This window comes from Morone saxatilis, unplaced genomic scaffold (assembly GCF_004916995.1).
Source record: "Morone saxatilis isolate NCDOM2014 unplaced genomic scaffold, NCSU_SB_2.0 Contig5, whole genome shotgun sequence".
Lineage (NCBI taxonomy): Eukaryota > Metazoa > Chordata > Actinopteri > Moronidae > Morone > Morone saxatilis.
This window is the reverse complement of record NW_023340095.1, coordinates 5,191,375-5,215,456: the sequence shown is the minus strand read 5'-3', so window position 1 is coordinate 5,215,456 and position 24,082 is coordinate 5,191,375. Positions and strand designations below refer to the sequence as shown.

Here is a 24,082-nt window from a genome sequence, read left to right as displayed (position 1 = left end):
CTCAGAGTTTTTGAAATTTAATTTGAGTGATTCATCTCTTGTTTTTAAAGCATAACAACAATTGTTCTCTTAATTCTTCTCTTCTGTAGGCTGAGGGACAGAGTTACAGTGAAAACAGGCCCACGTCACATTGTGCGTGAGACAGAAGATGGGACTTTTGAAATGACCATCAAGTCAGCGGTGCGATCAGACTCTGGGATTTACACCTGTAAGATCATTAATGAGTATGGGACAAAGCAGTGTGAAGGAAAGCTGCAGGTGCAAGGTATGCTTCTTTATAAATGTGCTGGTGTTTGTTGTTACTTTTAGAATGTAGAAATCCACATTACACTCTTTCTGTGGATAATACATCTGTTTCTGACACTAATTTACTTATTAGATAGTATACATTGTATACATTAGTACCATAACTCCACGTGAATAAAAACATTCATTGTGAACTGTGACTAGTATCACTTAACAGCACTCTTCAGAATATGTCCTTTATTTTCTCCTAGCACCATCAGTTGAGCCTGGCCTGGCAGTCATCCGCCCGGTCAGGGACATCACAGCCAAAGCTGGAGAGACCGTTTTGTTTGAGTGTCATGTCATCGGACCGAAGGACACTGATGTGGACTGGCTCGCAGATGGGAAACTGATCCAGCCGGCATTGCTCAACTGTAAGATGCACTTCGATGGAAGAAATTGTCGTCTGCTGCTCAACTCCGTACACGAGGATGACAGCGGGACATACATGTGCAAGCTTAGCACAGCTAAAGGTTTGTTTGAAGAATAAATATCACAATATGTGTGATGTAAAATTTAAAATCTGCCTCTTCTGCTACTTCTAAAATTATTATAAAATTGTCATTTTTACTCTTCAGAGGAAGTGACTTCATGTGGCAAACTCAAAGTCATGCCTTCATTCGAACCTCTCTTCACTCGCAAGCTGGACGTTCTAGAAGTGATTGAAGGGCGTAACGCTCGATTTGACTGCAAAGTCAGTGGGACGCCATCTCCTAAGGTCATCTGGAGTCACTTTGGTAGGATTATATCAAGACGTACATTTTGTTGTTGTATATTTGAACCTTTTCTTTACCCTTTCCTTAATATTTCTCACCTTCTCTGAGTTTTGCTGTTGACTTATACCTAACATCTTTTGTTATTTTAGATCATCCGCTCACAGAAAGTGAGGACATTCGTATTCTTCAGGAGGGCGGCCGTCACTCTCTCATCATTTCTCATGTGACCAATGAGGATGAGGGTTTTTACACTGTCGTGGCCCGTAACAGTCACGGCGAGGCAGAGAGCTCCGCCGAACTTTACATTCAAGAACCACGGCCAGCCATCTCATCACAGATGTAAGAGCATGTTTTCATTGGCTGTTGGGCCATAGCTGTTATGTTTTTCATGACTTTTCTCGATTGTAGATTATATTATAATATTGTATTTTTATGCAGTAACTGACATAGGGGATTAATCCACTCTGGCCATGTGCCACTTTTTCCACTCTTCTGTTCCCTGTCTTCACTTCCCTTCAGGGCTAAACTGGAGAAGATGCCATCGATCCCAGAGGAGCCAGAGGTCCCAGAGAATGAGGTGGAGCGTTTCACTATGCCTGACTTCATCAAACCCCTTTATGACCTGGATGTGATTGAGGGAAAGGAGGCCGTGCTCAAATGTAAAGTGGCTGGTTTGCCGTACCCCACCATTGTCTGGTTCCACAATGGCAAAAGGATTGAGAGCACAGAGGACAGAAAGATGACACAGTGTAAGTGTTTGAAAATGGATTAACATTCGCCCAAAAGTCAAAGAACTCAGTCCTTTACACAGAAATTACACCCTGGGAAATATATTTCAGATTCCTCTAATTTAGCATTTTTATTGAAAGTTAAAGTAACATTAATTAATGAGTTTTCATAAAAATGTAATGTATGATGTTCAAACTAATACTAACCTGCCCCTGTTCTGAGATAATAAACCATCTCAGAAATTATAAGCCCTGAGTTTCATTTATCACCCTTTTGCAAAGAAAATTGTGATCTAGAAAAACTTACAGTATATTGTATTTATTGAATTTATTGTCTCAAACAACCCAGATGCCCTTTACAAAACTAATTCATATGAGCATTTTTCAATCTGCCACCTGTATGGTCTGATTAAGTTAGGCTACTAAATGTACTTAAGGTTAGAGAAAGATCATAGTCATGTTAAAAAAACACCTGTTGGAAGGTGACAGAATGTAAACCACAGTCAGTGGAGTCAAACTCAGACATCCCAATCTCCTCCATAAGAGGATTTGTGGTACTGTGACAATATCACGCTGCTTCCACTTTTCTTGTGAGAAAGGACAGGTAATGCTCGCACAGCTGCAAGTTTTTGCTTTTGCTTAAGAATTTGAACATTCATTAATTTATTTTTTCAGACTTTCTCATTTTGCAGGCACGGTTTACTTTGACAGTAAGTTACGTTGCATGAAGATGCTTACAGACCAGTATATCTCATATCCTTCCTTCTCTGCTTTCTCCTGTAGTCCGTGACGTTCACAGCCTGGTCATCCGCTCCGTGTGCCATGCACATGGTGGTGTCTACAAGAGTGTCATCTCTAACAAAATTGGCAAGGCCACCTGCTATGCTCATCTCTATGTCACAGGTGATTTTCGTTCCTTTTCTGGCATGCACCTCAACAAAAACACAGTGGGCCTAATGCAAGAACGAATTGTACAAACAGATTTGTTTGAACGTGGAATGTATTCATAATTAAAGAGAATTTTCGGCATTCAATAATTTTATTGTACTTGGAATTTTATCTGACAGATGGCAGAAATTAATGAGTGGTTGTACGAGACTTTTTAATGGCACAATTATAATGCCAATTAGTCATGGACCGATTTGCTTTAGATAGATATTTTTAGCATCTAACTTCATGTCAAACAAGTCACACCATTCCATCTTTATTTCTATCTCTCTGATGACATGTCATCCGTAGCTGTACTATTAATATTTTAAACAACAATGTGGTCCTCTGATATGACTACTGACTTTCAGTGGGACTGGAGGCTCAACTATGTGAAAGTCTTTTTACTCTTCTTTGTTTTTAAACATCTTTGTGAATGAAACTTTCCTACAAATGGACCAGAACAGGTGGCCTAATATGGAAATTATAGGGGTGTAGATTGTAATAATGGTGGGGTGAATTACGACTTGGAACATTCATACAAGAGCAAAACTCATAAACTCAAAAAGTAAGAGTATAAGTAGTAATTAAAAGTAATATATATAGTTGGTCAATGCCTCAAGCAAAGGCAGATTAGAAACATTTATGGACCTCTAATTCCTTTGTCATCATTTTCAGATATTCTCCCTGACCCTCCTGATGGGACTCCAGTAATCAAATCCATCACTGGTAAAACCATCACCTTAAGCTGGAAGAAACCAAGGAGGCTGGACCCTTCCATTGGTATGATAAGATAAGACAAGATCTATTGATCCCACACATGGGGAATTCACTTGCAACTGCAGCTCCAGGTGCAACACAACACAATAGATAACAAAAAAACATACAACAGTAAGTACATACGACATAAAAATATAAAAGAAAAAAATACAAGATTTAGATTTAAATAGAAAAATAAGATGTGATTCATTGCACAGGTCAGAGCAGGGCATAGTGGCAGAGTGAAGAAATAAATATAATTGCACAGGACACAACATACAATACATACAGCAGTGTAATCTAAAGGTAATATAGACTAGTACAGATATAATATAATCTTAACAATGTGCATTTAAGAAATATATATATTATGCAGGAATGATCTTCAAAATTATATTTTCATTTTAAGAATTTATCCTCAACATTTGTCATTTGTCCTCAACAACTCTTTAATTTCCTTCTTTAACTGTTTCTCTCCAATGTCAACCTCATAATGCTCAGCCAGCTTCAACAGTTGCTCTTTTGTACAAAAGAACAAAATGATTTTATTATAGACTAAGCTCTTGAATGAAATGACATTGAAAGACTGATATTCATACATAGATGGTTGATACAATAGTTTATACTGCATGTACTGCCTACAATGTACACAGTAGAAGAAAGGATCTCATTTTAAGGTTTCTTAAAAAAATGTTGTATTTTGGAGAACATTGTGGTTTAGCCTTTTGCATTAAAACCTTTTTTTTCAGACCCCAGCTCCCTGATGTATGCCATTCAACAACAGGCCCTGGGATCCATCCAGTGGACTATCATAGCTTCTGGCCTGAAAGAGACCACCTACATCATCACCACCCTCTCCAAAAGTGTCCGCTATGCTTTCAGGGTCCTGACCATCACCTCCAAAGCCTTCAGCAAGCCCTCACCTGCCACCGACCCAGTGCAGCTCCTGGACAGAGGTGCATTCAGATTATAGAGAATCCATCCATCCATCAGTGTGCACTACCTGTTTATTAAATATTATCTGTGTGTATGATTGGATTTTCTTCTAGGTTCCTATCTTCAGGAGGCTCCAGTAATTATAGATAAGCCAGAAATTGTCTATGTGATTGAAAACCAACCATCAGTCAACATCACTGTCACCCTCAATCATGTCAACGCTGCAGTCATCTGGAAGAGGTGCTGTCAAGTTTCTTATTAATGTCTCTTTTTCTTTATGTTATGTTTAGACAAGAGATTACTTAGAACGTATAATGTATAAAAAAGGAAAAAAATGGTTGCAATAAATTCACTTTGCTTTCTTTTTCCTGAGATATTTTTCCAACATATACAGTAAATGTATATACTAATATTGTAAAAGGCTCCAACTGGTATACTCATAGGTTTCTAATAACACTGAAGTTGTATTTGTAGTTTTCAACCATCACATATCACATGATGACTTAATTATTCAGGTCAAGTGATAATTGGTGATAAAGTCACCACCTAGTGGGCCCAGTGTGTTACAGGACATACAGAGTGTATGACTGACAAACACAAATACAGTATGACAATGCATATAGGCAGCTGTTCAGCTCCAAGTGATTATCAAAGATTCCAGAGCAGTGAATAAAGTCTATTTTTGCGCCCTGACGTGACTCTCTCCTACCTATGATGTATTAATGGTTTACAATACAAACACGTTTCCTCAGGAGGGGAGTGGTCCTGTCCAGCAAGCCAGGCCTGTATGAGATGACAATGCCAGATGACGACCAGCACACGCTGAAGCTGCTCAAAGTGAAGAGTGCTGACATCGGAGAGATGGTATTTACAGCCTCCAACAAGTACGGCAGTGACAGCTGCACTTTTAATGTGGAGATGGCAGGTAGGTAGCAGATCTATCTATCTGTCTGTTCATCTGTCCATCCATCCATCTGAAGTTAATGTAACTTGGTATTGTACCTCTGCAAATCTGTCCACAGCTCCACCAACATTTGAAACTATCATGGAGGACTTGGACGTTTGTTCTGGGGAGACCCCTCGCTTTGCTGTGGTTGTGGAGGGCAAACCCATTCCTGACATCCTCTGGTTTAAGGTTATTATTCATTTTATCAGTCAAAAGTAAATGAATTACCAATATGAACTGAACTATGCAATAAGCTAAACTTTTAAAATGGAAATTTACCAAAACAGATGTTATTATAAGAACAATTGCCCGAAACTTACCATATTTCCTTCCAGAATGACATCCTGCTGTCGGAGAGCAGTCATTACACATTTGTGTATGATGATAATGAATGTTCCCTGGTGGTCCTAAACGCTCGCCCAGGAGACTCTGGGGTTTACACCTGCACTGCTAGGAACTTGGCAGGATCTGTGTCCTGTAAAGCTGAACTCACCATTCATGAAGGTAAGAGGTCAGTCTATCAGAGCCATTGAAGAATCTAACGATCCCTTGAAGTCAAGGAACTAACCTAATCAAACGCCTAACCTTTCTTGTAATTAACTGAATATTTAGTCAGTTTACATTTCCCTTCTTCTAATTTAATGCTCATTACTGCAGCTAAAAGTAAAGAGGATCCAATGGAGGATGAGGGGACTATTTTAAGGAAAATGCGCCGACTGACTGACCACTATGACATCCACAAGGAAATTGGAAGGTGAGCCATTTTTTAAGGCCACTTTTAAAATCCCATACTTAGATGCAATATAATGTAAGACAACAACCGTCTGCAATGAAACCAGTTTTTATTGAATTTCCATAATGAGACTGTATTTCTTCTTGTCTCAGTGCCTCCATCTTGCTTTTTTTGAACAGATAATGAATTATACCAGACTTGGGTGACATTAAGTTTTTTTAATTTCTTCTCCAGAGGTGCTTTTTCCTATGTGAAACGAGTCACCCAGAAGGCAGGCAAAATGGAGTATGCTGCAAAGTTCATCTCCACACGGGCCAAGAAGAAGGCGTCTGCTCTGAGAGAGATGAACCTGCTTTCCAAGCTGGATCAAGAGAGAGTCCTTTACTTTCATGATGCCTTTGAGAAAAAGAATGCAGTCATTATCATCACTGAAATGTATCCTTATTATACAGTGAAAACACAAAGTTAAATAAAATTATTATTTATTATTATTTAATGCCACTGTACGCAATGTGTTGTTTTGAAAAGCTTCTTATTAAACATTATGTCTTGTTAAAAGTTAAACAAACACAAATACATATTGTACGTGTATTACACACAGTTAACATTTATTGTGCAAAGAATCTAAATTCCCAGAAAGAATAGCCTTAATTCATCTTTAAAGATGCCACGAGGAGCTACTAGACAGATTTACAAGGAAATCTACAGTAATGGAGTCTGATGTAAGTCCTGTTTTTTTTTACTCTACAGCAAATCTTTCACCTTCACTAACATTTCAAGATCAATTTCAATGTAATGATCAAGTGTATGTAATTTAATGCAATTTCTGCAACAGTTATACTGGTACATTTGTATTTTGGGACCACCAGGTACGTTCATGCATAAGACAACTGCTTGAGGGTTTGGACTACCTTCATCATCTAAACATCATACACCTGGACATTAAGGTAGTACTCATGGATTCTCACTTTCATTTGGCAAATGATCATAAAAAATGTATTCTTATGGTAGAAAATTATATTATTTTCTTATTGTTTCCTCAGCCTGATAACCTCCTCATGGCAGACTCCCATAGTGATCAGATCCGAATCTGTGACTTTGGCAACGCAGTGGAGATCACACCCGATGAGGCTCAGTACTGCAAATATGGAACACCAGAATTTGTTGCACCAGAAATAGTCAATCAGACCCCTGTGTCAAAAGCATCAGACATCTGGTAGAGTATCCTTTAAATTTAAAACAAAACTTTTTCTTCTTTTTTTTTAACACACCCCGTTTTTAAAATTCTCTTCTTTATTTTCCTAGGTCAGTTGGAGTTATTTCATATCTGTGGTAAGTTAAATTATTATTTTTTATAATTGTTTATTTTCTTCATTATTAAATGTATTCCAGGATACTAAATATCATTGTCAGTTTTTGATGTGTTTGCCTGTTTAGGACTACATGTAGGCTTGTCATTAAATTTGTTTGTTTCTGTTATCAGCCTGACTGGAGTGTCTCCATTTGCTGGAGAAAATGACCGCAGCTCCGTACTGAACATCAGGAACTATAATGTGGCCTTCGAGGAGAGCATGTTTGCTGACCTTTGCCGAGAGGCTAAAGGATTCATCATAAAGCTGCTGGTAGCAGATAGGCTGTGAGTGACACTACTGGATCTCTATTTTTCAAGATTTGTTTTATAAAACATCAAGATTGCTTTATAGAAACGTACTGTGTAAAATATCAATAATCAATAATCAATATGTATGTATTATAGATTTTTTAAAAGTCTTTATATCATTTTTAGATTTTTCGAAGCTGTGTATACAGCTCTGGAAGACAACATTCTCCTCTTTGTCATTTTGAAATTGAGACATTTTCCTTATCAAGTGAATAAAAAGACAGAATTGCTCATGTTAATGATCTTGTTTCAGTATTAGATGCTTGTCAGATGGATATTGGTCCCTATGTGCTCACACTCTTCCTGTGGTGCTTTTTCAGTTAAGAAAGCTAAAAAAGCACAGTTTCTTAAGCTAGATAATGGAACAAATGATCATAGACCTGGAAGACTGAAATATGTCATAATTTTTCTCTAGGAGACCTGATACTCAGGAATGTCTCAGACACCCATGGTTCAAGGTAAGACAAGGCCAGTGGCACTAGCACAGTGTTAATCATCGACAACCTCTTTTTGCAGTAATTTGTTGTTGTAAATACTGAGCAAGGTCCCATTCCTAATTTCTTTTTATTACCTTACCTAATGTCTATTTTTTCTGAACAGACACTTAGCAAGGGGAAGGCAATAAACACAGAGGCCCTGAGGAAGTTTGTATCTCGCAGAAAATGGCAGGTGAGTCATGTTTTATTACTTATTTCCATGTTGCTTTATACCCAGAATGCCTATGAAGAATTCAATGGTTACATCTTTTTTATTTTTTTATTGTATTGTATTTCATCTTTTATAGCGTTCACTAATCAGCTATAAATCAAAAATGGTCATGAGGTCCATACCTGAGTTGCTGAACGATTCCTCCAGCCATATCTCTATAGCAGTTCCCAGGCACCTTAAAGAAGGTTCTCCTTTGCCATCGTCATCCTCGGATTCTGATGAAGACATTGATGAATTGCCATTTATTCCAATGCCAATTAATATGGAATTCTCTGGATCAAGGATGTCACTGAATGACATCCAGACCAATGAGCAGGAGACAGGAAAGCAGGATGGAACAAGTAAATGGTCTGTGTCTCCTCTTCAAGCCGAGGAGGCAATGGAGTGTGATCCTAAACAAATGGATAAAGAAGGGCTTGAATTACCAGGTAAAGGCCGCCTGCGGAAAAGGTCATCACAAGACAATGACCGGGGTTCATCAGATGAAGAATCACCTGCTGAATTACCACAAAAGTCGGAGCTGACTAGAAAACCCCTGCGAAGAGGTTCAAGCATGGAGTCAGATAAACCAGAGGGTGGCAGACGAAGAGGTGAGCTAAGACGTGGAGGCTCAGCTGACAGTGCATTGCTGCTCCGGATTACGCCTGAGGAAGGAGCTGGAGAAGGAAACCAAGAGGAAGGCAGGAGAGTTCTCAAGAAAGCTGTCTCTATGGAGCTACCAAGGAGGAGCACGAGCCCAGGAACTGCCAAGATGAGTCAAGAAGACTACGCTCTGAAACTAGAGCTGATGAGACAGCGACTGCTTCGTGGTGGCTCTGTGGACAACAAAATGAGTGGTCTGAGAGGACCTTTGTTGGAAACACTAGGAATGGGAGATGAAAAACGTGCAATATCTTCAGATCGCTACTCTCGGACTGCTCGTTTGGGCCCACCTCCACTAACTAGAGCTGCATCCAGTGATTCTGCAAGGGACGAAGTTCCCAAACCCAAGATTTTGCGCAAAACTGCTTCTTTCAGTCAAGGTGATTCAGAACCCATAGCTTTACACCGCCGGTCAGGAGCTCCCTTAGAGATTCCTTTGGCACAGATAGAAGAGAGAAGGCTCAAGGAGGCTATATCTATGTCATCTCTCACTGAGCAAATCAAGCTAGACTCTCGTCCAGTGACTCCCAGGGAACCTTCGCCCAAGCCGCCAACACCAGAGTCTGTTGTGCAGGAAAGTCCAACCAAAACAGAAAGCGAGGAATCATTCATGGAGAAAGAGATTAAGGCTGATGAGACTATGAATGAAAAGATGGATGGGCTGACTACAGATAGTAATTTTGATGAGCGATCGAGCACAAGTGGCTTCTCCGAGAAGGATATGAGCATATCAGAAGAACCAATGATTGAATCAGAGTACACGGGCCAGCAAATTCCTACACCTCCTCTTGTGGTCCAAAGCTCTAAACTAGAAGAAAAAATGGATAAAGAAGAAGGAGAAAAAGAGCATGAAGAAAGGGAAGAGATTATGAAAGAAGAAGAAAGAATGGTCAGTGTTGCTGAATCAAATGAAAATGTAGAAGTTTCTGAAGAAAAGGTGGAAGAAGAAGTAAATATGTCTGATAAATCTTCTGACATTATCGTAACCACAAGCTCAGTTATGGTGAGACCACCACAAGAATATTCCCATCCCCCAGCAAATGCCGTGTCAACTTATGTGACACCCTCACTTCCTTCTAGAGTAGTTCTTCCAGATGGAAGGACTTCAGCATATGCCAGTATAATGCAGACCATCATGGTCCCTTCAATTCAGTCTGTCAGTGATCAACCTTTAGGCCCCTCCACACCTGTTGTTGTTCCAGCCACATCTTCACCTGCCAGCATGTCCACTGCTTTACCTGGTCCACCAAAGCCAGTCATCCTGTCAACCACTGAGCACCCTGCTGTATACTCTAGGGTAGCATCGCCTGAAATGATCACAAAAGAACCCAGTCCACCAAAGACTACCACACATTCCTCATCCCAACAAGAGCTCTCACCTGGAGCTGACTTTGAGGACATTAGCTCTGAAGAGGTCTTTGAGGCTCGTTTTAAAAAACGTGAGTCTTCCCTCTCAAGAAGTCTAAAATTTCTGTCACGGTCTAAGAATGAGGACAAATCACAAGTGATTGACTCTGCAGAGTCAGGTGAGGAGATATACAGACCTGGGCCAATTGGTGCACCCGTGGAATTAGCCCAGAGGAGGCTTGAAGAGAAATCAAAGTCAGTCCTGGACCTTCGTGAAGCTCAAAAGGACCAAGGCTTTATGAAAAGACTCTCTATGCGCCTGAAGAGAACTCCGTCAACTGAGCGCAAGGACGAAATGACCAAAGAAGAAGATTCAAATACTTCAAGACGTAGGCTTTCTTGGACTCTTGGCCGAAGAGGGTCACAGGAAAAGAAGGAAGTAGAGATGATGCGCATGGATGGTGGAGGTGATATATCAGTGGAACAAGATGAAAAGGAGCTTAAGAAACCTAATGAATCACCAGTCTTGGCAATGCGCAGAAAGATTGAATCAACAGTGGCTGGTATCTCCACAAGAATTCGCAGCTACTCAGAGGAAAGGAGAGCATCAGAGGACAAAGAATCCAAGAGGACACCAATTTTTTCCATGCTTCGTCGTTCAACATCAGAGAGCCGTGCTCCAAAGGTTGCCAGTATTCCTCAGAACCAGCTGGCATCTCAGACCAGTAATGGTGCCTCGTCAGAGTCTCTAGACTCTATGTCCAGCCTTAAGTCAGAGACATCAAAGGGTATGAAACAATTATTTGTGCATCTTCTTTCACCACATTTGACTATAGTATACTATCAGATGCACTTTCTGATTGATTTATGGAGTTGATTGTTGTTTTTTTGTAAAGGTGTGGAGGCTGAGCGCAGATCCCGATGGGATCGATGGGGCCTGACCAGAGGGAGGCGAGACAAGACAGTATCACAGCCTGACATACCAACAACAATCTCCAGAGAAAATAGTTCCCTACGTTCACGCCAGTACTCCAAACTGGCTTCTGGTAAGTCACACAAGAGTGTATAGAGACTGTGATAGCACTATGTCAAGGGTAAGGCATGACAACCTTAAGCAACAGTTTGACATTTTTGGAGATATGATTAATTGTTTTCTTCTTGAGAGTTAGATAAGAAGCAGCCATCAGGCACTTAGCTTCCCTTAGCAGAAAGAGTTGAAACAGGGACAAACCGCTCGCCCAGCTCTGTTGCTCAACAACCTGTAAAACCACAACATGTAGTTTTTACTCCTTTTTCTTTTTCTTTTTTGCAGATCAAACAAATTATAACACTAGTGTTAGCAAGTTAAGCTATCTGACTGCTGGCTGTACCTTCATATTTAACGTATATGAAAGGTGCTAATCCCACACATAGATTTTATGTCAACATCAGTAAACACATGGCATTTGATTGAAAAAAGGGACAATATGTGAGAAGAACACAAAGACAAATATTCCTAGCTGATCCTAGGCAAAAAGCTATGCTGTGGTTCCAGTGATGCTGGTGTTAACCATCACTGGGTACAGTAAATCACAACTTTTGACCTATCAATATACTCTAAAATAAGGAAATGATTTAAGTGGTGTAACCCATTTTGCTCCCAGATTTCCCTCCAGTATTCCACATCAAGCTTAGAGATCATGTCCTGCTAGAGGGGGATCCAGTCACACTCAGCTGTTTGCCAGCAGGCAGCCCCCACCCAAACATCACCTGGATGAAAGGTAAGGATGAAATAATAATGGAAATGAGGCAGTATTACCTAACTGATGGTCTCACAGATGGATGGTCAAAATCACTTTACTTGCTAATTACAGTAATTTACATAATTATTCCTGGGTGCATGAGTGCAGAGACATAATGATGGCTTACACTGTATCTCACTGTATACTAACATATGGTACCATGACAACAGAAGTTGGATACAGTGCAAATAAATAGTACAGAGAAATTTTAAGGTCATGCCTTAAGTTGGGTTGAAAACCACTAAATAAACCATTACTTTCGTGACTTAAATCTTCATTGTTAAGACCCATTTTTACGCATATATGTTTCTTCAGATAAGAAGCCCCTGGAGATTGATGCAAGGATGAACATGATCGCCTGCCCTGATGGCCGCCAGCTACTGATGATCATGCAGACCACCAAAAAGGATGCAGGGGTCTATGAATGTGTTGCTACAAACCCCCTAGCCTCTGTGTCCAGCTCTTGCACAATATCTCTTGCCCGTAAGAACTGAGACATACATCACTTTTATGCCAGTCTGTAAGGAGCAGTAAACCTTGTTAGTCCTATATACACAATAGGCAGTATATATTAATGTTTTATACATAAATAAAAATACAGTATTAAATATTGTTAGTCTATTATTGACAATAAAGAGGCTGGGAATAACTGGAGGGAATGAAAAAGCCCAAGGGCAGAAGATATGTATGTCACACGGATACATTTGTTTTTTCAGGTCTGCCCAATCGTCCCGGGACCCCTGAAATACCTCAGAAGTACAACAACACAGCCTTGGTTCTGTGGAGGCCCTCAGACACCATGGCCCCTTGCACATACTCTCTGGAGAGAAAAGCAGAGGGTTAGTGTTTCCTAACAATTAGTTAATATTATATTCCCTTTTTTAGACAGATGACTACATTGAACCCCATGGATATTTTTTACTCTTGCTTTTCAAAGAGTTACATAGATCCAAGCATAATGTGGTGCCAAACCATATGCTGTGGGTTGCAGAGATCATTTAGGCTTTCCTTCAAGCTATGGGAAGATGAAGACTCAGCTGTGACCACATTTAAATATACTGTAGATATACAGGTATACAGTTTCACTGTGCAACACCCACTTACATCATCAACAAGACCACATCAATAATACAAAAGATCTTTTATGGTTGCTATGGCAACATGTGGGACATGACATACAGTAGTGAAGTAGTGAACGTTTATGGCAGATTCAATTTTACAACCTGAAACATAAATACAGCATTGCAGCCTTGAACCAACATTTAACCAAATGGTCATACTGATTTTATTTTTACTCCCCAGGTGAGACCAACTGGTTGATCATGGCTACAGGGGTGGCAGACTGTTATTACAATGTGGTTGACTTGCCAGCAGGGGGAGCCTTCAGGTTTAGGGTGGCATGTGTCAATAAAGCTGGCCAGGGCCCCTACAGCAACCTCTCAGAAGTAATAAGCATGGATGTTTCAGGTATGTATTAACTTAATATCTTTAATTTAATCTTTATGTTTACTTTAGATAAGGCTGTCGAATTTACATAAAATTGCTTTTTATGTACTCATTGATGTATGTCATGAGACAATGTACATTACAAATGATTTATCCTATTTGGGCAATGTCTTAGTTGTAGATCATCACATTGCAAATATATCAAGTCTTTGAGGTGTATCCTCTCCTTGTCTTTCATTAGAACCAGCTAAATCCAGTGCTCCAGTAGTAGTCAAGACTGTCCCTGCAACTACACCTCCTGCCCCCGTGGTGATGATGTCATCCATGAAAGTGCCTCCCATTAAACCAGCTCCTAGTAAATCCACTACAGTAACGCCTGCCCCACCCTCAGCGCCAGCACCGGCACCAGTGCCAGCTCCTGCTCCTGCTCCATCTGTGGCTAAATCTGCTTCTCCAGTAACCTTCAAACCCACTGTGCAGGCTGATGCTAGCCGTCCTGCTGTCACTCCGCCCGTTAGTACAGCCCCCTCAGAAAAAGCTCCTGTTCAGACCACCACAGCTGTCCAAGCTACGCCAGCAAAAGCCAAGACCACCATTAGCATCAGTGTGAGCAAACCCCAAACAAAACTGGCACTTCCCCCTGTTGTCCCACCCAAACCTCAGAGTCCTGTGAATCCAGTCCCCTCCATAACCAACAAACCACCTTCTCCTGTACCAGCACCTGCACCTGTCATTGGGAAACCTATTTCATCTGTTCCGATGTACGTGCCAGCTGCAACCACCCGCGTTACTCCACCTTCTCAATCTAGTACCACCCCGACAACCACCACCCCTTCAGTCACTCCAGTGACTATCTCACCGCCCGTGGTGGTCGTGCAGAGCTTGACGCCTGTGCTGCAAGGGGGAGACAACCGGGCTACCCCATCTGGACGGGTCACACCATCAGGACGGGTCACACCTTCGGGACGCAGGACGCCATTGGGCAAGCCTGGAGAGGGATCTCTGCGCCAGGGTGTTCCCCAGAAGCCTTACACCTTCATGGATGAGAAAGCAAGGTAATGACTATTGATGCAACCTGCCTCTAAATGGCCAATAAAAATCAAATAATGCAGTTGTACACTGGTACTGTAACCTCAGAGCATAGTACAGCTTTTGCGAAAAAAAACAAATTTATAGCAGAATGTAAAGAAAACTAAGCCTGGTTTTATAAATAAAAATGCATTATGAATGTCACAAAGCATGTGATCTAAGTCAGATTTGGGATTAGTAGCTGTACATAAATACATCTCTGTCTCTCTCTGTTTCTCTCTCTCTCTCTCTCGCTCTCTCTCTCTCTCTGCATTTTGTGCCTACATATAGCGTTTGGAAAAGTAACTATTGACTTATTCTTTATCACACACAGGGGTCGGTTTGGGGTGATCCGTGAGTGCCGGGAAAACGCCACAGGCAACCTCTTTATGGCTAAGATTGTTCCATATGAGGCAAACAGCAAGCAGGAGGTGCTGCAGGAGTACGACATCCTCAAGTCTCTTCATCATGACAGAATCATGGCTCTGCATGAAGCTTACGTCACACCGCGCTACCTGGTTCTCATCTCTGAGTACTGCAGTGGGAAGGAGCTGCTCTTCAGCCTCATAGACAGGTAAAGCCAAACAGCTGTACTTGCTCAATTGGTTGTTTGTCTCATGTGAAATGTTCCCTGGTTTCTTGTTTAAAATAAACAAGCAGGATTTATTTAGAAATGCATCAATGAGCCATAAAATATTTCCCTGGTGCTCTCCTCTAACAAGCTGTTGGTGTGTTTCAGGTTCCGTTACTCAGAGGATGATGTGGTGACCTACATTGTGCAGATCCTCCAGGGTGTGGACTACCTCCATACCCGACGCATCCTCCACCTGGACATCAAGCCAGAGAACGTCATCGTCACCTACATGAACGTCATCAAGATCATTGACTTTGGCAGTTCTCAGACTTACAACCCTCTCTTCCTCAAGCAGTTCAGCCCTCCTATTGGAACATTGGAGTATATGTGTAAGAGTCCTGTTTTTCACAGACCACCGTAAATGTAACATTAAAGCTGTTCTAATCAATATTTTTATATTAAGAATTGATCAAATGACAAACCCGCAGATGTAAATGTATCACTCGACTTCTTTCAGCTCATTGTTTTGGTTTTATAGCCGACAACTTTATACTTCCTGTACTGATAATTTAGTTAATTTGTTTGTAGTGACGTTAACTTTATTTACTCAGTAAGTCTCATTTAGATCAATATCTATTTTGCAAGACTGACCCGAGGACAAAACACATATATACCAGATTGTAACTAAAGCAATTATCACACAAAGACACTAAATTAAAACTAAATTAAACACTCACAAATATTATAAGACATATCAGCCAGAGAAAAAGGACCCTCAGAGAAATTATTTTTTATTATTTCTTTTATCTTTATTCCAGTAAAGGGGTAGATATTATGACAAATCACTGAATAGAAATGTTTTCAGTGGATGTAACTGATGGTGTTAATGTAAGCCACGTAAAGGAGTAAAGCAGTTGAATTCACCTCATAATTGTTTTTCACAATATTTGTATATATTGAGCATTGGGGAAGTAAAAATATTCTTTTTGGACCTTTAAGTGTGCATTATGTAATCTTCAGTGTGCAAATTTATTAGGAAGAATGCTTTATGACGCAAAAAAATATCAAAGTTAAAAACTGTGTAAACTACTCTGTTGATTTGAATCTTTTTTTATTTATTCTATTCATACAGATCTTACTTTTGATGTAAACTGTTTATGTAACTGTTTGCTTAGTGGGCGCGCACTAGCTATGAAAACACAGGAGAACTATAAACTAAAACGATTCACACATTTCCAAAAGCTACACATACCATCAAGTCATTACCTATAGAGAATCACAGGCAACAAACTGTAGTTTCTGTGGTACGAGGATCATATTCAGATGTGATTAAAGTTCTGTGTAAACTAATGAACGCTGCACATTTTTTCCTTTCTACTCCTTGTAGCTCCAGAGATGTTGAAAGGGGATGTTGTGGGCCCTCCAGCTGACATCTGGAGCGTGGGCGTATTGACTTTCATCATGTGAGTACTGCTTTCACAGCTTCCACCCAGCAAGCCTTCTTTAAATAGAAATATAATGGTGTTTTTATATGAAATGAGGTTGATGATGATTGAAAATTAGCGTTTGGAATTTTCCATATACTGTAATCTGTACATGGTGTACACATCTTACTGCACTTGCAATATTAATTTCATTCACAACTAAGCCAATGAATCAACTTAGCTTTCTATTGTGCATGGTTGATCTGTTTTAGGGATATGAACTCTCTTTCCCCCTGATTTCCCAGGTTGAGCGGCAAGTCGCCTTTCATTGAAAATGATCCTCAGGAGACTGAAGCCAGGATCCAGGCGGCAAAGTTTGACCTCTCTAAACTCTACCAGAATGTGTCCCAAAGTGCCTCTCTATTTCTTAAAAAGATTCTCTGTAGCTACCCTTGGTAAGCTGACATTAGTCCTTTTTGTAATTCCCAAAATGTACTACACTTACTACATCACATCCATTTATGTGGCTCATTTTGTTTTTTAAGTCTCTCTAAAGTCTATAACATACTTGGCTCCTCACTGTCTGGTCTTCAACAGGGCCCGTCCCTCCATTAAGGACTGCTTCAGTAACTCCTGGCTTCAAGATGCCTACCTGATGCGCCTTCGTAGGCAGACTCTCACCTTTACAACTACCCGTCTCAAGGAATTCTTGGCCGACCAGCAGCGCAGGCGAGAGGAGGTGGCCACCAAGCACAAAGTTCTCCTGCGGTCCTACCAGAGCTCGCCACAAACCCCCACCAGCCCCGCCACACCAAATGTGCCAACTTCACACACCACACCTGTCACCCAGTGAAAACAGGCTTCCAAACACCAGATGGCGGGACTTTAAAACAAGACTTTGGGCCGTGAGGTGGGGTGGTCCCTTCAGGTTTGAGTTGTTGAACTTGGTCGAAAAGGGAAAAAAAAACTCAAGAAACCAGCAGTGGCTGTGGTCTACAGAGACGTCACTTCTTTTTCTTTTGTGGTTCTGAAGGAGGATCTAAAAGAAAGGGAACTCTTACAGTTACAAGAGCCTGGCTGCGTTTTTTTTAAATGGTGGACCTTGTTCATGCAAGGCAGGATGTTGTCTTCAAGTTAGTACCTCAAGGTTTGTAACTTTGCATACATTTTGGATAAATTACTTCCTTTCTAACTGTCAACTCTACAGTGATTAGAGGGGACACAAATGAATACATTGTAGTGACCCACCATTAAAGGCCTAAAATTGCTGTAATAGAGTTTTGATGTTGAAGGTATTGTTTCATTTAAGTACAAGCTATTCACGAGATTCCCCAATAACAAGTACTTAGCACAATTTCAAAATAAGGAGTGCTAAAACAATTGCAACACCTCTACTTAATCAGTCTATAGTCTTATATTCAAATGTTTCCTGACCAGAAGTTCATTCTATAATGTCTAATCCTGTGTCCTTGATGAAGGACAGCCTAGCCTGACGCTAAATATTGCTCTCCATAAACTGAATCCAGATTGAATTGAAGCTGTTATTTGTGCTACAGTACCTAAGTTTTTATACTGCTGTAGCATCTCAGTGATTGTCAAGATTGTAGCAGTTCCAGTTAAAGTTCCTTTCTTGTTTTGAGTTTTAAAAAAATGTATATCCAGAGTTCAGAGGATACATTGGAGGATTCTCTACAAGGGCTATTCTTAGAATCAGCACACATTTCTTCCCTGATGGTACAAAATAGTATAGTAATGATTCTCTCATTGTGAAAAGCATTATATATTTATTCAAATTTGTTATTAGATCATAATTTCTGCTCCGAGTGATGATATGGAGGGCATAAGTGGCTCCATGCAGGACTGACACTGTGTGGCCTGCTTGGCAGGCACTAGTTCCTTCACCACAAATAAGCTTACAACCACCGCATTGGCTTCCAGATGAACTAAACTCTTCCACTCAGCCCCAGTGTAAAGGATCCAGGTTGATTAGCCACATAGAGATATTTACACACATCTCTGAGTTTACTAAAATGAGGTTTACAAGTTTGATCAGTCAGTCATAGTATGCTTAGACTGTGCATACAGAACTTTGCCTGAGATCATTATTAAATGTAAGATTATTCAGGGGGTTAGTGGGAAACCGAATCGCTTTAAAAACCCACTGGTGATACTGGGGTGCCTCCAAGTGCCCTTAACCAGTTAGCATTAGTCAGCATAAAAAATAGCCTCTATAATTCATTGAAAAAGGATGTTTATTGAGACGTTGTTGAGTGTATGAGTTCTTATTTTAGCTGTAATTTTTAATTGCTAAAAGCTACTGCTTTGAAAAACAAAGGTTTTGCTTTATTTGGTTTTTATAAATTACGGTTTTTAAATGGCAGAACTTTTGATAAATAAAGCAAAGTAAGATTTCAAATGGTTATAATTAGTATTATATTTCACATAAATTATTATTTATATATTCCCTTAATTAAGTGTCACACACCTTTTTGGTTTCCAGCTCATAGAAGCTCATAGGACACTGTGCAGTGATTAAAACATAAAATCAGTACATATGCAACACTGCAGCAGACTGTACAAAACATGAAATCATAAATTCTAAGAAATATTAAATTCATTTGTAAATAAGAGACACTTTCTCTGTATTCCATGTTCTATATTTGAGATGAGATATATTTAGGTATGTACCTCTTAATAAATAAAATAACATCAACTAAAAGAGGTATTTGTTGATCATCAAGAAAATGTAAATGAGAGTATAAATTATCCTAAACTAAACAATTACAAAATGGGTAAATTCTAATTATATATTTTAATCTATTTTTTTCACTCTGGTTTTTGTTCCATGAAACACATCATTTCTAGGTACAATAGTGAAGACTGCATTTGGACACATACTGACAATTGTCCCTTGTTAGACTGAAAGTTGAATACGACTCAGTGGTGTTTTGGTGTTTAAAGATTATTTATGTTCCCACTTTAGTTATATGCAAAGGGATTACTGATACGAGTAAAAAACTATTTGGTTTGCAGTATAGTCTGTTTCCAAATATGTTGTTATCCCCCTTTTGTCCAAGTATGGTTCATCCTAATGTTTGTCAGTTCCAATATATTTTTCTTTAACATTGCACTGGCCATACATCGGTGATACACTGGTCATTTGATCTATCCTCATTACTTTATGGTAAATAAATGGCTATGTTGTATTGTTTCTTTCATTTTGCTTTGCCTTGTGAGGGCAAATTCAGTTTTAAGACCAGCATGTGATACTTTTGCACAAATGTCAGATTTTTGATCATTTTGCTGTCACATGTATTGATATCAAGTACAGATTTGCACACTTAACACACAAAGCGTACTTTCTGTTTTATTTAAAGAAAGTATGAAGGAATCACAAACAGATGTTGATGAGTCTTTTACAAGGATATCACATAAAGCTGCGTCACACATCCAGCAACATCATAACTCGTTTAATTTGTGTATTGACTGACAGAGATTGTTGGTAATTCTATGAAATTATTTTACTAATTCTATATATTCTAACGCTATTGCTAGATAAATACTGCCCTTTTCTGCAGCTCTTTGTCTTTTTGGCTCAGTCATTTTTCCTATGCATAGTAGAAGTTAATCACAGAGGGCGTTGTTCTAACCCGAACGACAACATGCAAGATCAGCATGAGAATGCAACGTTGCATTGAATTCTAAACGTTTGTGCAATATATCATGTTCTTTAATCATATAAAATGAAATACAAACAGGGTTTTGAAAAAGATGTTGAACGCTCCACATTTTGTATTAAGATCCTCTGCCGTATTTTGTGGAATGTGTTGCAGTGCCTCGTGATGGATATTAGACCCACAGAGAAAATAGTTTGTTAAATGAATGATAAGTTCCTTATTTTGATTATATGAATGTGACTGCTTCGTGTGTGTTTCTGCAATTTGTTTATTTATTGAGTGACTGTATTTGTTATAGCTTCTGCTTTTTATTTTGTGAAATTTCTGAATCTGGCATGGAAAAGGCATGACAGCTGTTAAGGCTCTGAACAATAAAGGAAATATGACAAATATATGAACACAATGGGGCACTTTCTTTCTACTGTGGATGACAATGAGGTAGGTAAAGTGTTAAAGTGGAGTTACATATAGAATTGGTATGAACTTACTATTAACCATTCTTGAATTTGCTATATTTAAAAGATTGCTAATTGCACTGTTTCCTGCTTGTAGCTCATTAACACTAAAGATTTGACTGAAGTGTTTCCACTTTAACAAAATAGCACAGTTGGTTCATCATTCTATGCTGCTGATTTTATGATACCGCCTAAGCCCACTCCCCTCCATATGTCCCGAAAGACGAACAATTATATGTGTATTTTCACCGGGGACGACTCACATTTCAACCACAAACAAAACTATTAACTGCTCCAAGCATTCTCAGGAGTATTTAATATGAAGGCTTTATAAGGATGGGAAAGGATCTCTGCAACATCTGTTGCACATCTTCAATCAGTCTTGTCATGCTTCCAAAGAAGGGAAGGGGAATGTCTGTAATGGGTTGTTCGCCATGATCCTTGAGGGCCTAAAAGGCTCCTCCTGACCCATAGATATAAAGCAGGACGTATTTTAGGATTGCTGACTCTGGAGTGGATGTGAAGCAGAGAGCAGCTTCGACAACATCTCAGAGGTAAGAAATTAGATGTTATGTTGTAAAGGAAAGAAACTGCTGGTATGGTAAATGTGTATTAATTCATTTGTAAAAATCTGTTCCTGATTGTTCTTTTCCTGTGATCAGAGGCCTTTTTCACAGAATACATTTTGACATGTCGGTAGAAAAAGCACACAAAAATTATATTAATGATGGCTGAACTGCATTTAGCTGCTTCAGTTTCGGGGTCTGTCATACCTTACTGGGACACTTAAATAAAACAGAGCCATCATTAATCTTATAACCTGTGCTTTCACCTCTATCAGAAGTCAAAATATATGCAGTAGAAAAAGCCTTTTGGATATCAAATACATTTTCAGCTAACCTGCTCTAAGTAGTGCTCTAACCACTGCAGATGTCCAAAGCGAAGGCTGCACCTCCTCCTGGGTGCACTCTGAATATCAACGACCCTCAGGTCCAGGAGGCTGCTATCCGAATCCAAGCCTCGTATCGCGGACACAGGTACCAAAATATTTAATGTCTGTTGGCATCACTGACATTCAAGTGCCCTATGAGCAGAGTTCATGTAATCATGCAAGGCTTAAGTATGCTTCAAACAAAGTGCTTGTTGGACCACTTCACAGCATCTGAAACCCTCTTACCCCCCTACACCTATCCGGTGTTGGAAGTGGGGGGGACTAAATCCAACTATTTTTGTACCTTTCTGAAACTGACACTCAAGGGAGTCACTGGCTAGGTGTGCCGAAATCAGATAGTATGGTGTATAAAGTATGATTTACATAACTACATCTGTTGAGTACAACACAGCAAATGCTTTTGAAAGGAGACGTGACATGTGCACGGTTATCTCCATTTAAACTATTATAATATACCTCAACCAGGTGTATAGAGCAGGTATAAACACTTGCATACTTCCTTTGCACGACACTTTGTATAAACTAATATATTTGAAGCACACTGAACCTATTTTCAAAAGGCTTGTGTAGTGAAATCTCACGTTACTGCGTTTCTCATATAGGTCGCGTAAAGAACTGCGAGAGAAAGGCCCTCCCAAGATCCTGCAGGAGCTCAAAGATGTGGTACTTGTTGAGGGCAGCGCTGCGAAGCTGGAGTGCAGAGTTAGTGCATTCCCAGACCCTTTCATCGTCTGGTACAAGGACGGCAAAGAGCTGAAGGATGGACCCAAGTACCGCTATGTTTTTGAAGACCCAGATTTTGTGGCGCTCGTGGTCCTGGATGGGGTCCTGGCTGATTTAGGAAAATACAGTGTTACCATTAAAAATCCATTTGGACAGACAAGTGGATCTGCCTGTATTTTAGTGGAAGGTGTGTACCTTTGGATGGAGAAAGGCTAGCTGTATCCACTGGTTTCTAAACTCTGTGCTTAGCTAAGCTAACCAGCTGCTGGCTGTATTTACATGAAGGATATGAAAGTGGTGTTTAGTAGTTGTGGACTCCAGAAAGTTATGATGCAAATCGTTCCTCCTGCTCAAAACTTTGTCAGACTTCCCTCTACTGTGTTCCTCTTGTGATTTCTGTAGAACTTTATCTTTAAGGCAAACTTAAGCCATGTGACTGAGCATTTGTGTCATGCTTTCCCCAGTCCCTGCTAAGGTTTCTAAAGGCCCAGACAACATTAAAGCCAAGAGAGGAACAACCGTGGTGCTCAAGGCGGATATAAGCGGGGAGCCTCCTCCAGATGTCGCCTGGCTCAAAGATGGAGATGACATTGAAGAAGACGACAGGTAGGCGTCCTTATAGAGATTCAACTGGGAGGGATTGCTGTATTATTTTCTATTTATATGTTAACAACGCTGTAACAAACGGTGCTAATAAAGACGCTTCAATTGTCTTTCAGGGTATTCTTCGATATCGGAGACACCAACTCAATCTTGACCATCAAAAATGCAAAGCTGTCTGACGCTGGCAAGTATGAGGTGTTTGTGGAGAACAATCTGGGCACGGATCAGTCGTTTGCTCGCGTCGACATCCTCTGATGCAACGTCTCAGCTACGCCAAAGCCAACACGACGTCTCTTATAATCAATCCAACTGACAATATACTGTATTCATGCTGCGTTCCAAGCTGTACATAACTTCAATCATGCTCATAATAAAAAGCAGGTTCACACATTTGTATTGTTCAATGTGCAATATTTGTTTCTGATACAAATGGTTAAAAAAGTAGAGATTTACAATGAAAAAGGTGGACATGGGTGTAATTAACTGTGTACAGTCAGAGGGTTTTATTTTTATTTTTTTGCTGCCAGCAGCATCTAGCTATGATTTAGAGGAATTACAGCCTAAAGTAGGCCTACTACTGAACTGGCTTTACCACTCAGCTTTGTGTGGTGATTGTTTCCCCCATCAAAAGACCTTTTGTTAATGGGACGTGCTTTTTCTGGTTAAATAAAGGCACAATAAATGCAGTCCTTGTCCTCTGTAAGTATGTTTATACAGGGGACTCAATTTAATGATTTTTAATTGCAGAACAGTTTTCAGCAATATAGAAATAGACATCAACTAAAAACAAGGACAACAAAACAGAGCAAAGATGGGAAAATAAACATTTACACTATAACAACATAGAAACAGACTATATATGAGTAGATAAAGGAAATAGATAAGTATATAAATATGTATAAAAAGCAACAATGACCAACAACATAAAAGGTGTATAGAAGTGGAAATGTTAATGTAAATGTTACACACGACTGTAAGTTGCAAAGAAATGA

General features: G+C 39.8%; 2 protein-coding genes across 3 annotated transcripts in view; both read left to right on the top strand.

The window, feature by feature from the left end:
• The window catches only part of spegb (striated muscle enriched protein kinase b), a 37,950-nt gene extending 17,195 nt beyond the window's left edge, over nucleotides 1-20,755 (top strand). The window contains exons 9-41 of the mRNA XM_035675914.1: nucleotides 90-265; nucleotides 498-758; nucleotides 864-1,022; nucleotides 1,151-1,340; nucleotides 1,521-1,750; nucleotides 2,513-2,632; nucleotides 3,335-3,439; nucleotides 4,165-4,371; nucleotides 4,465-4,591; nucleotides 5,104-5,276; nucleotides 5,374-5,486; nucleotides 5,633-5,801; nucleotides 5,955-6,051; nucleotides 6,265-6,465; nucleotides 6,695-6,752; nucleotides 6,900-6,977; nucleotides 7,074-7,246; nucleotides 7,336-7,362; nucleotides 7,514-7,666; nucleotides 8,106-8,148; nucleotides 8,291-8,359; nucleotides 8,475-11,175; nucleotides 11,284-11,433; nucleotides 12,031-12,147; nucleotides 12,484-12,651; nucleotides 12,885-13,007; nucleotides 13,471-13,635; nucleotides 13,856-14,669; nucleotides 15,017-15,256; nucleotides 15,422-15,645; nucleotides 16,644-16,719; nucleotides 16,986-17,135; nucleotides 17,278-20,755. Coding sequence (XP_035531807.1) covers nucleotides 90-265; nucleotides 498-758; nucleotides 864-1,022; nucleotides 1,151-1,340; nucleotides 1,521-1,750; nucleotides 2,513-2,632; nucleotides 3,335-3,439; nucleotides 4,165-4,371; nucleotides 4,465-4,591; nucleotides 5,104-5,276; nucleotides 5,374-5,486; nucleotides 5,633-5,801; nucleotides 5,955-6,051; nucleotides 6,265-6,465; nucleotides 6,695-6,752; nucleotides 6,900-6,977; nucleotides 7,074-7,246; nucleotides 7,336-7,362; nucleotides 7,514-7,666; nucleotides 8,106-8,148; nucleotides 8,291-8,359; nucleotides 8,475-11,175; nucleotides 11,284-11,433; nucleotides 12,031-12,147; nucleotides 12,484-12,651; nucleotides 12,885-13,007; nucleotides 13,471-13,635; nucleotides 13,856-14,669; nucleotides 15,017-15,256; nucleotides 15,422-15,645; nucleotides 16,644-16,719; nucleotides 16,986-17,135; nucleotides 17,278-17,533 — 8,113 coding nt within the window. The 3' untranslated portion in view covers nucleotides 17,534-20,755. The remainder of the gene's footprint in view (nucleotides 1-89; nucleotides 266-497; nucleotides 759-863; nucleotides 1,023-1,150; nucleotides 1,341-1,520; nucleotides 1,751-2,512; nucleotides 2,633-3,334; nucleotides 3,440-4,164; nucleotides 4,372-4,464; nucleotides 4,592-5,103; nucleotides 5,277-5,373; nucleotides 5,487-5,632; nucleotides 5,802-5,954; nucleotides 6,052-6,264; nucleotides 6,466-6,694; nucleotides 6,753-6,899; nucleotides 6,978-7,073; nucleotides 7,247-7,335; nucleotides 7,363-7,513; nucleotides 7,667-8,105; nucleotides 8,149-8,290; nucleotides 8,360-8,474; nucleotides 11,176-11,283; nucleotides 11,434-12,030; nucleotides 12,148-12,483; nucleotides 12,652-12,884; nucleotides 13,008-13,470; nucleotides 13,636-13,855; nucleotides 14,670-15,016; nucleotides 15,257-15,421; nucleotides 15,646-16,643; nucleotides 16,720-16,985; nucleotides 17,136-17,277) is intronic.
• A 460-nt stretch (nucleotides 20,756-21,215) lies between these two features.
• Nucleotides 21,216-23,482, top strand: LOC118339106 (SPEG neighbor protein-like). Of its 2 annotated transcripts, none has more exons than XM_035676639.1 (5): nucleotides 21,216-21,366; nucleotides 21,743-21,849; nucleotides 22,367-22,674; nucleotides 22,952-23,093; nucleotides 23,207-23,482. In XM_035676639.1, exons 2-5 carry the CDS (start codon nucleotides 21,743-21,745, stop codon nucleotides 23,343-23,345), a joined length of 696 nt encoding a protein of 231 aa, XP_035532532.1. In that variant the 5' UTR covers nucleotides 21,216-21,366; the 3' UTR covers nucleotides 23,346-23,482. The 2 variants fall into 2 exon arrangements, with proteins under 2 accessions (XP_035532532.1, XP_035532534.1); XM_035676641.1 differs by having other exon boundaries at nucleotides 21,283-21,366; nucleotides 21,708-21,849.
• Nucleotides 23,483-24,082: the final 600 nt, after the last annotated feature.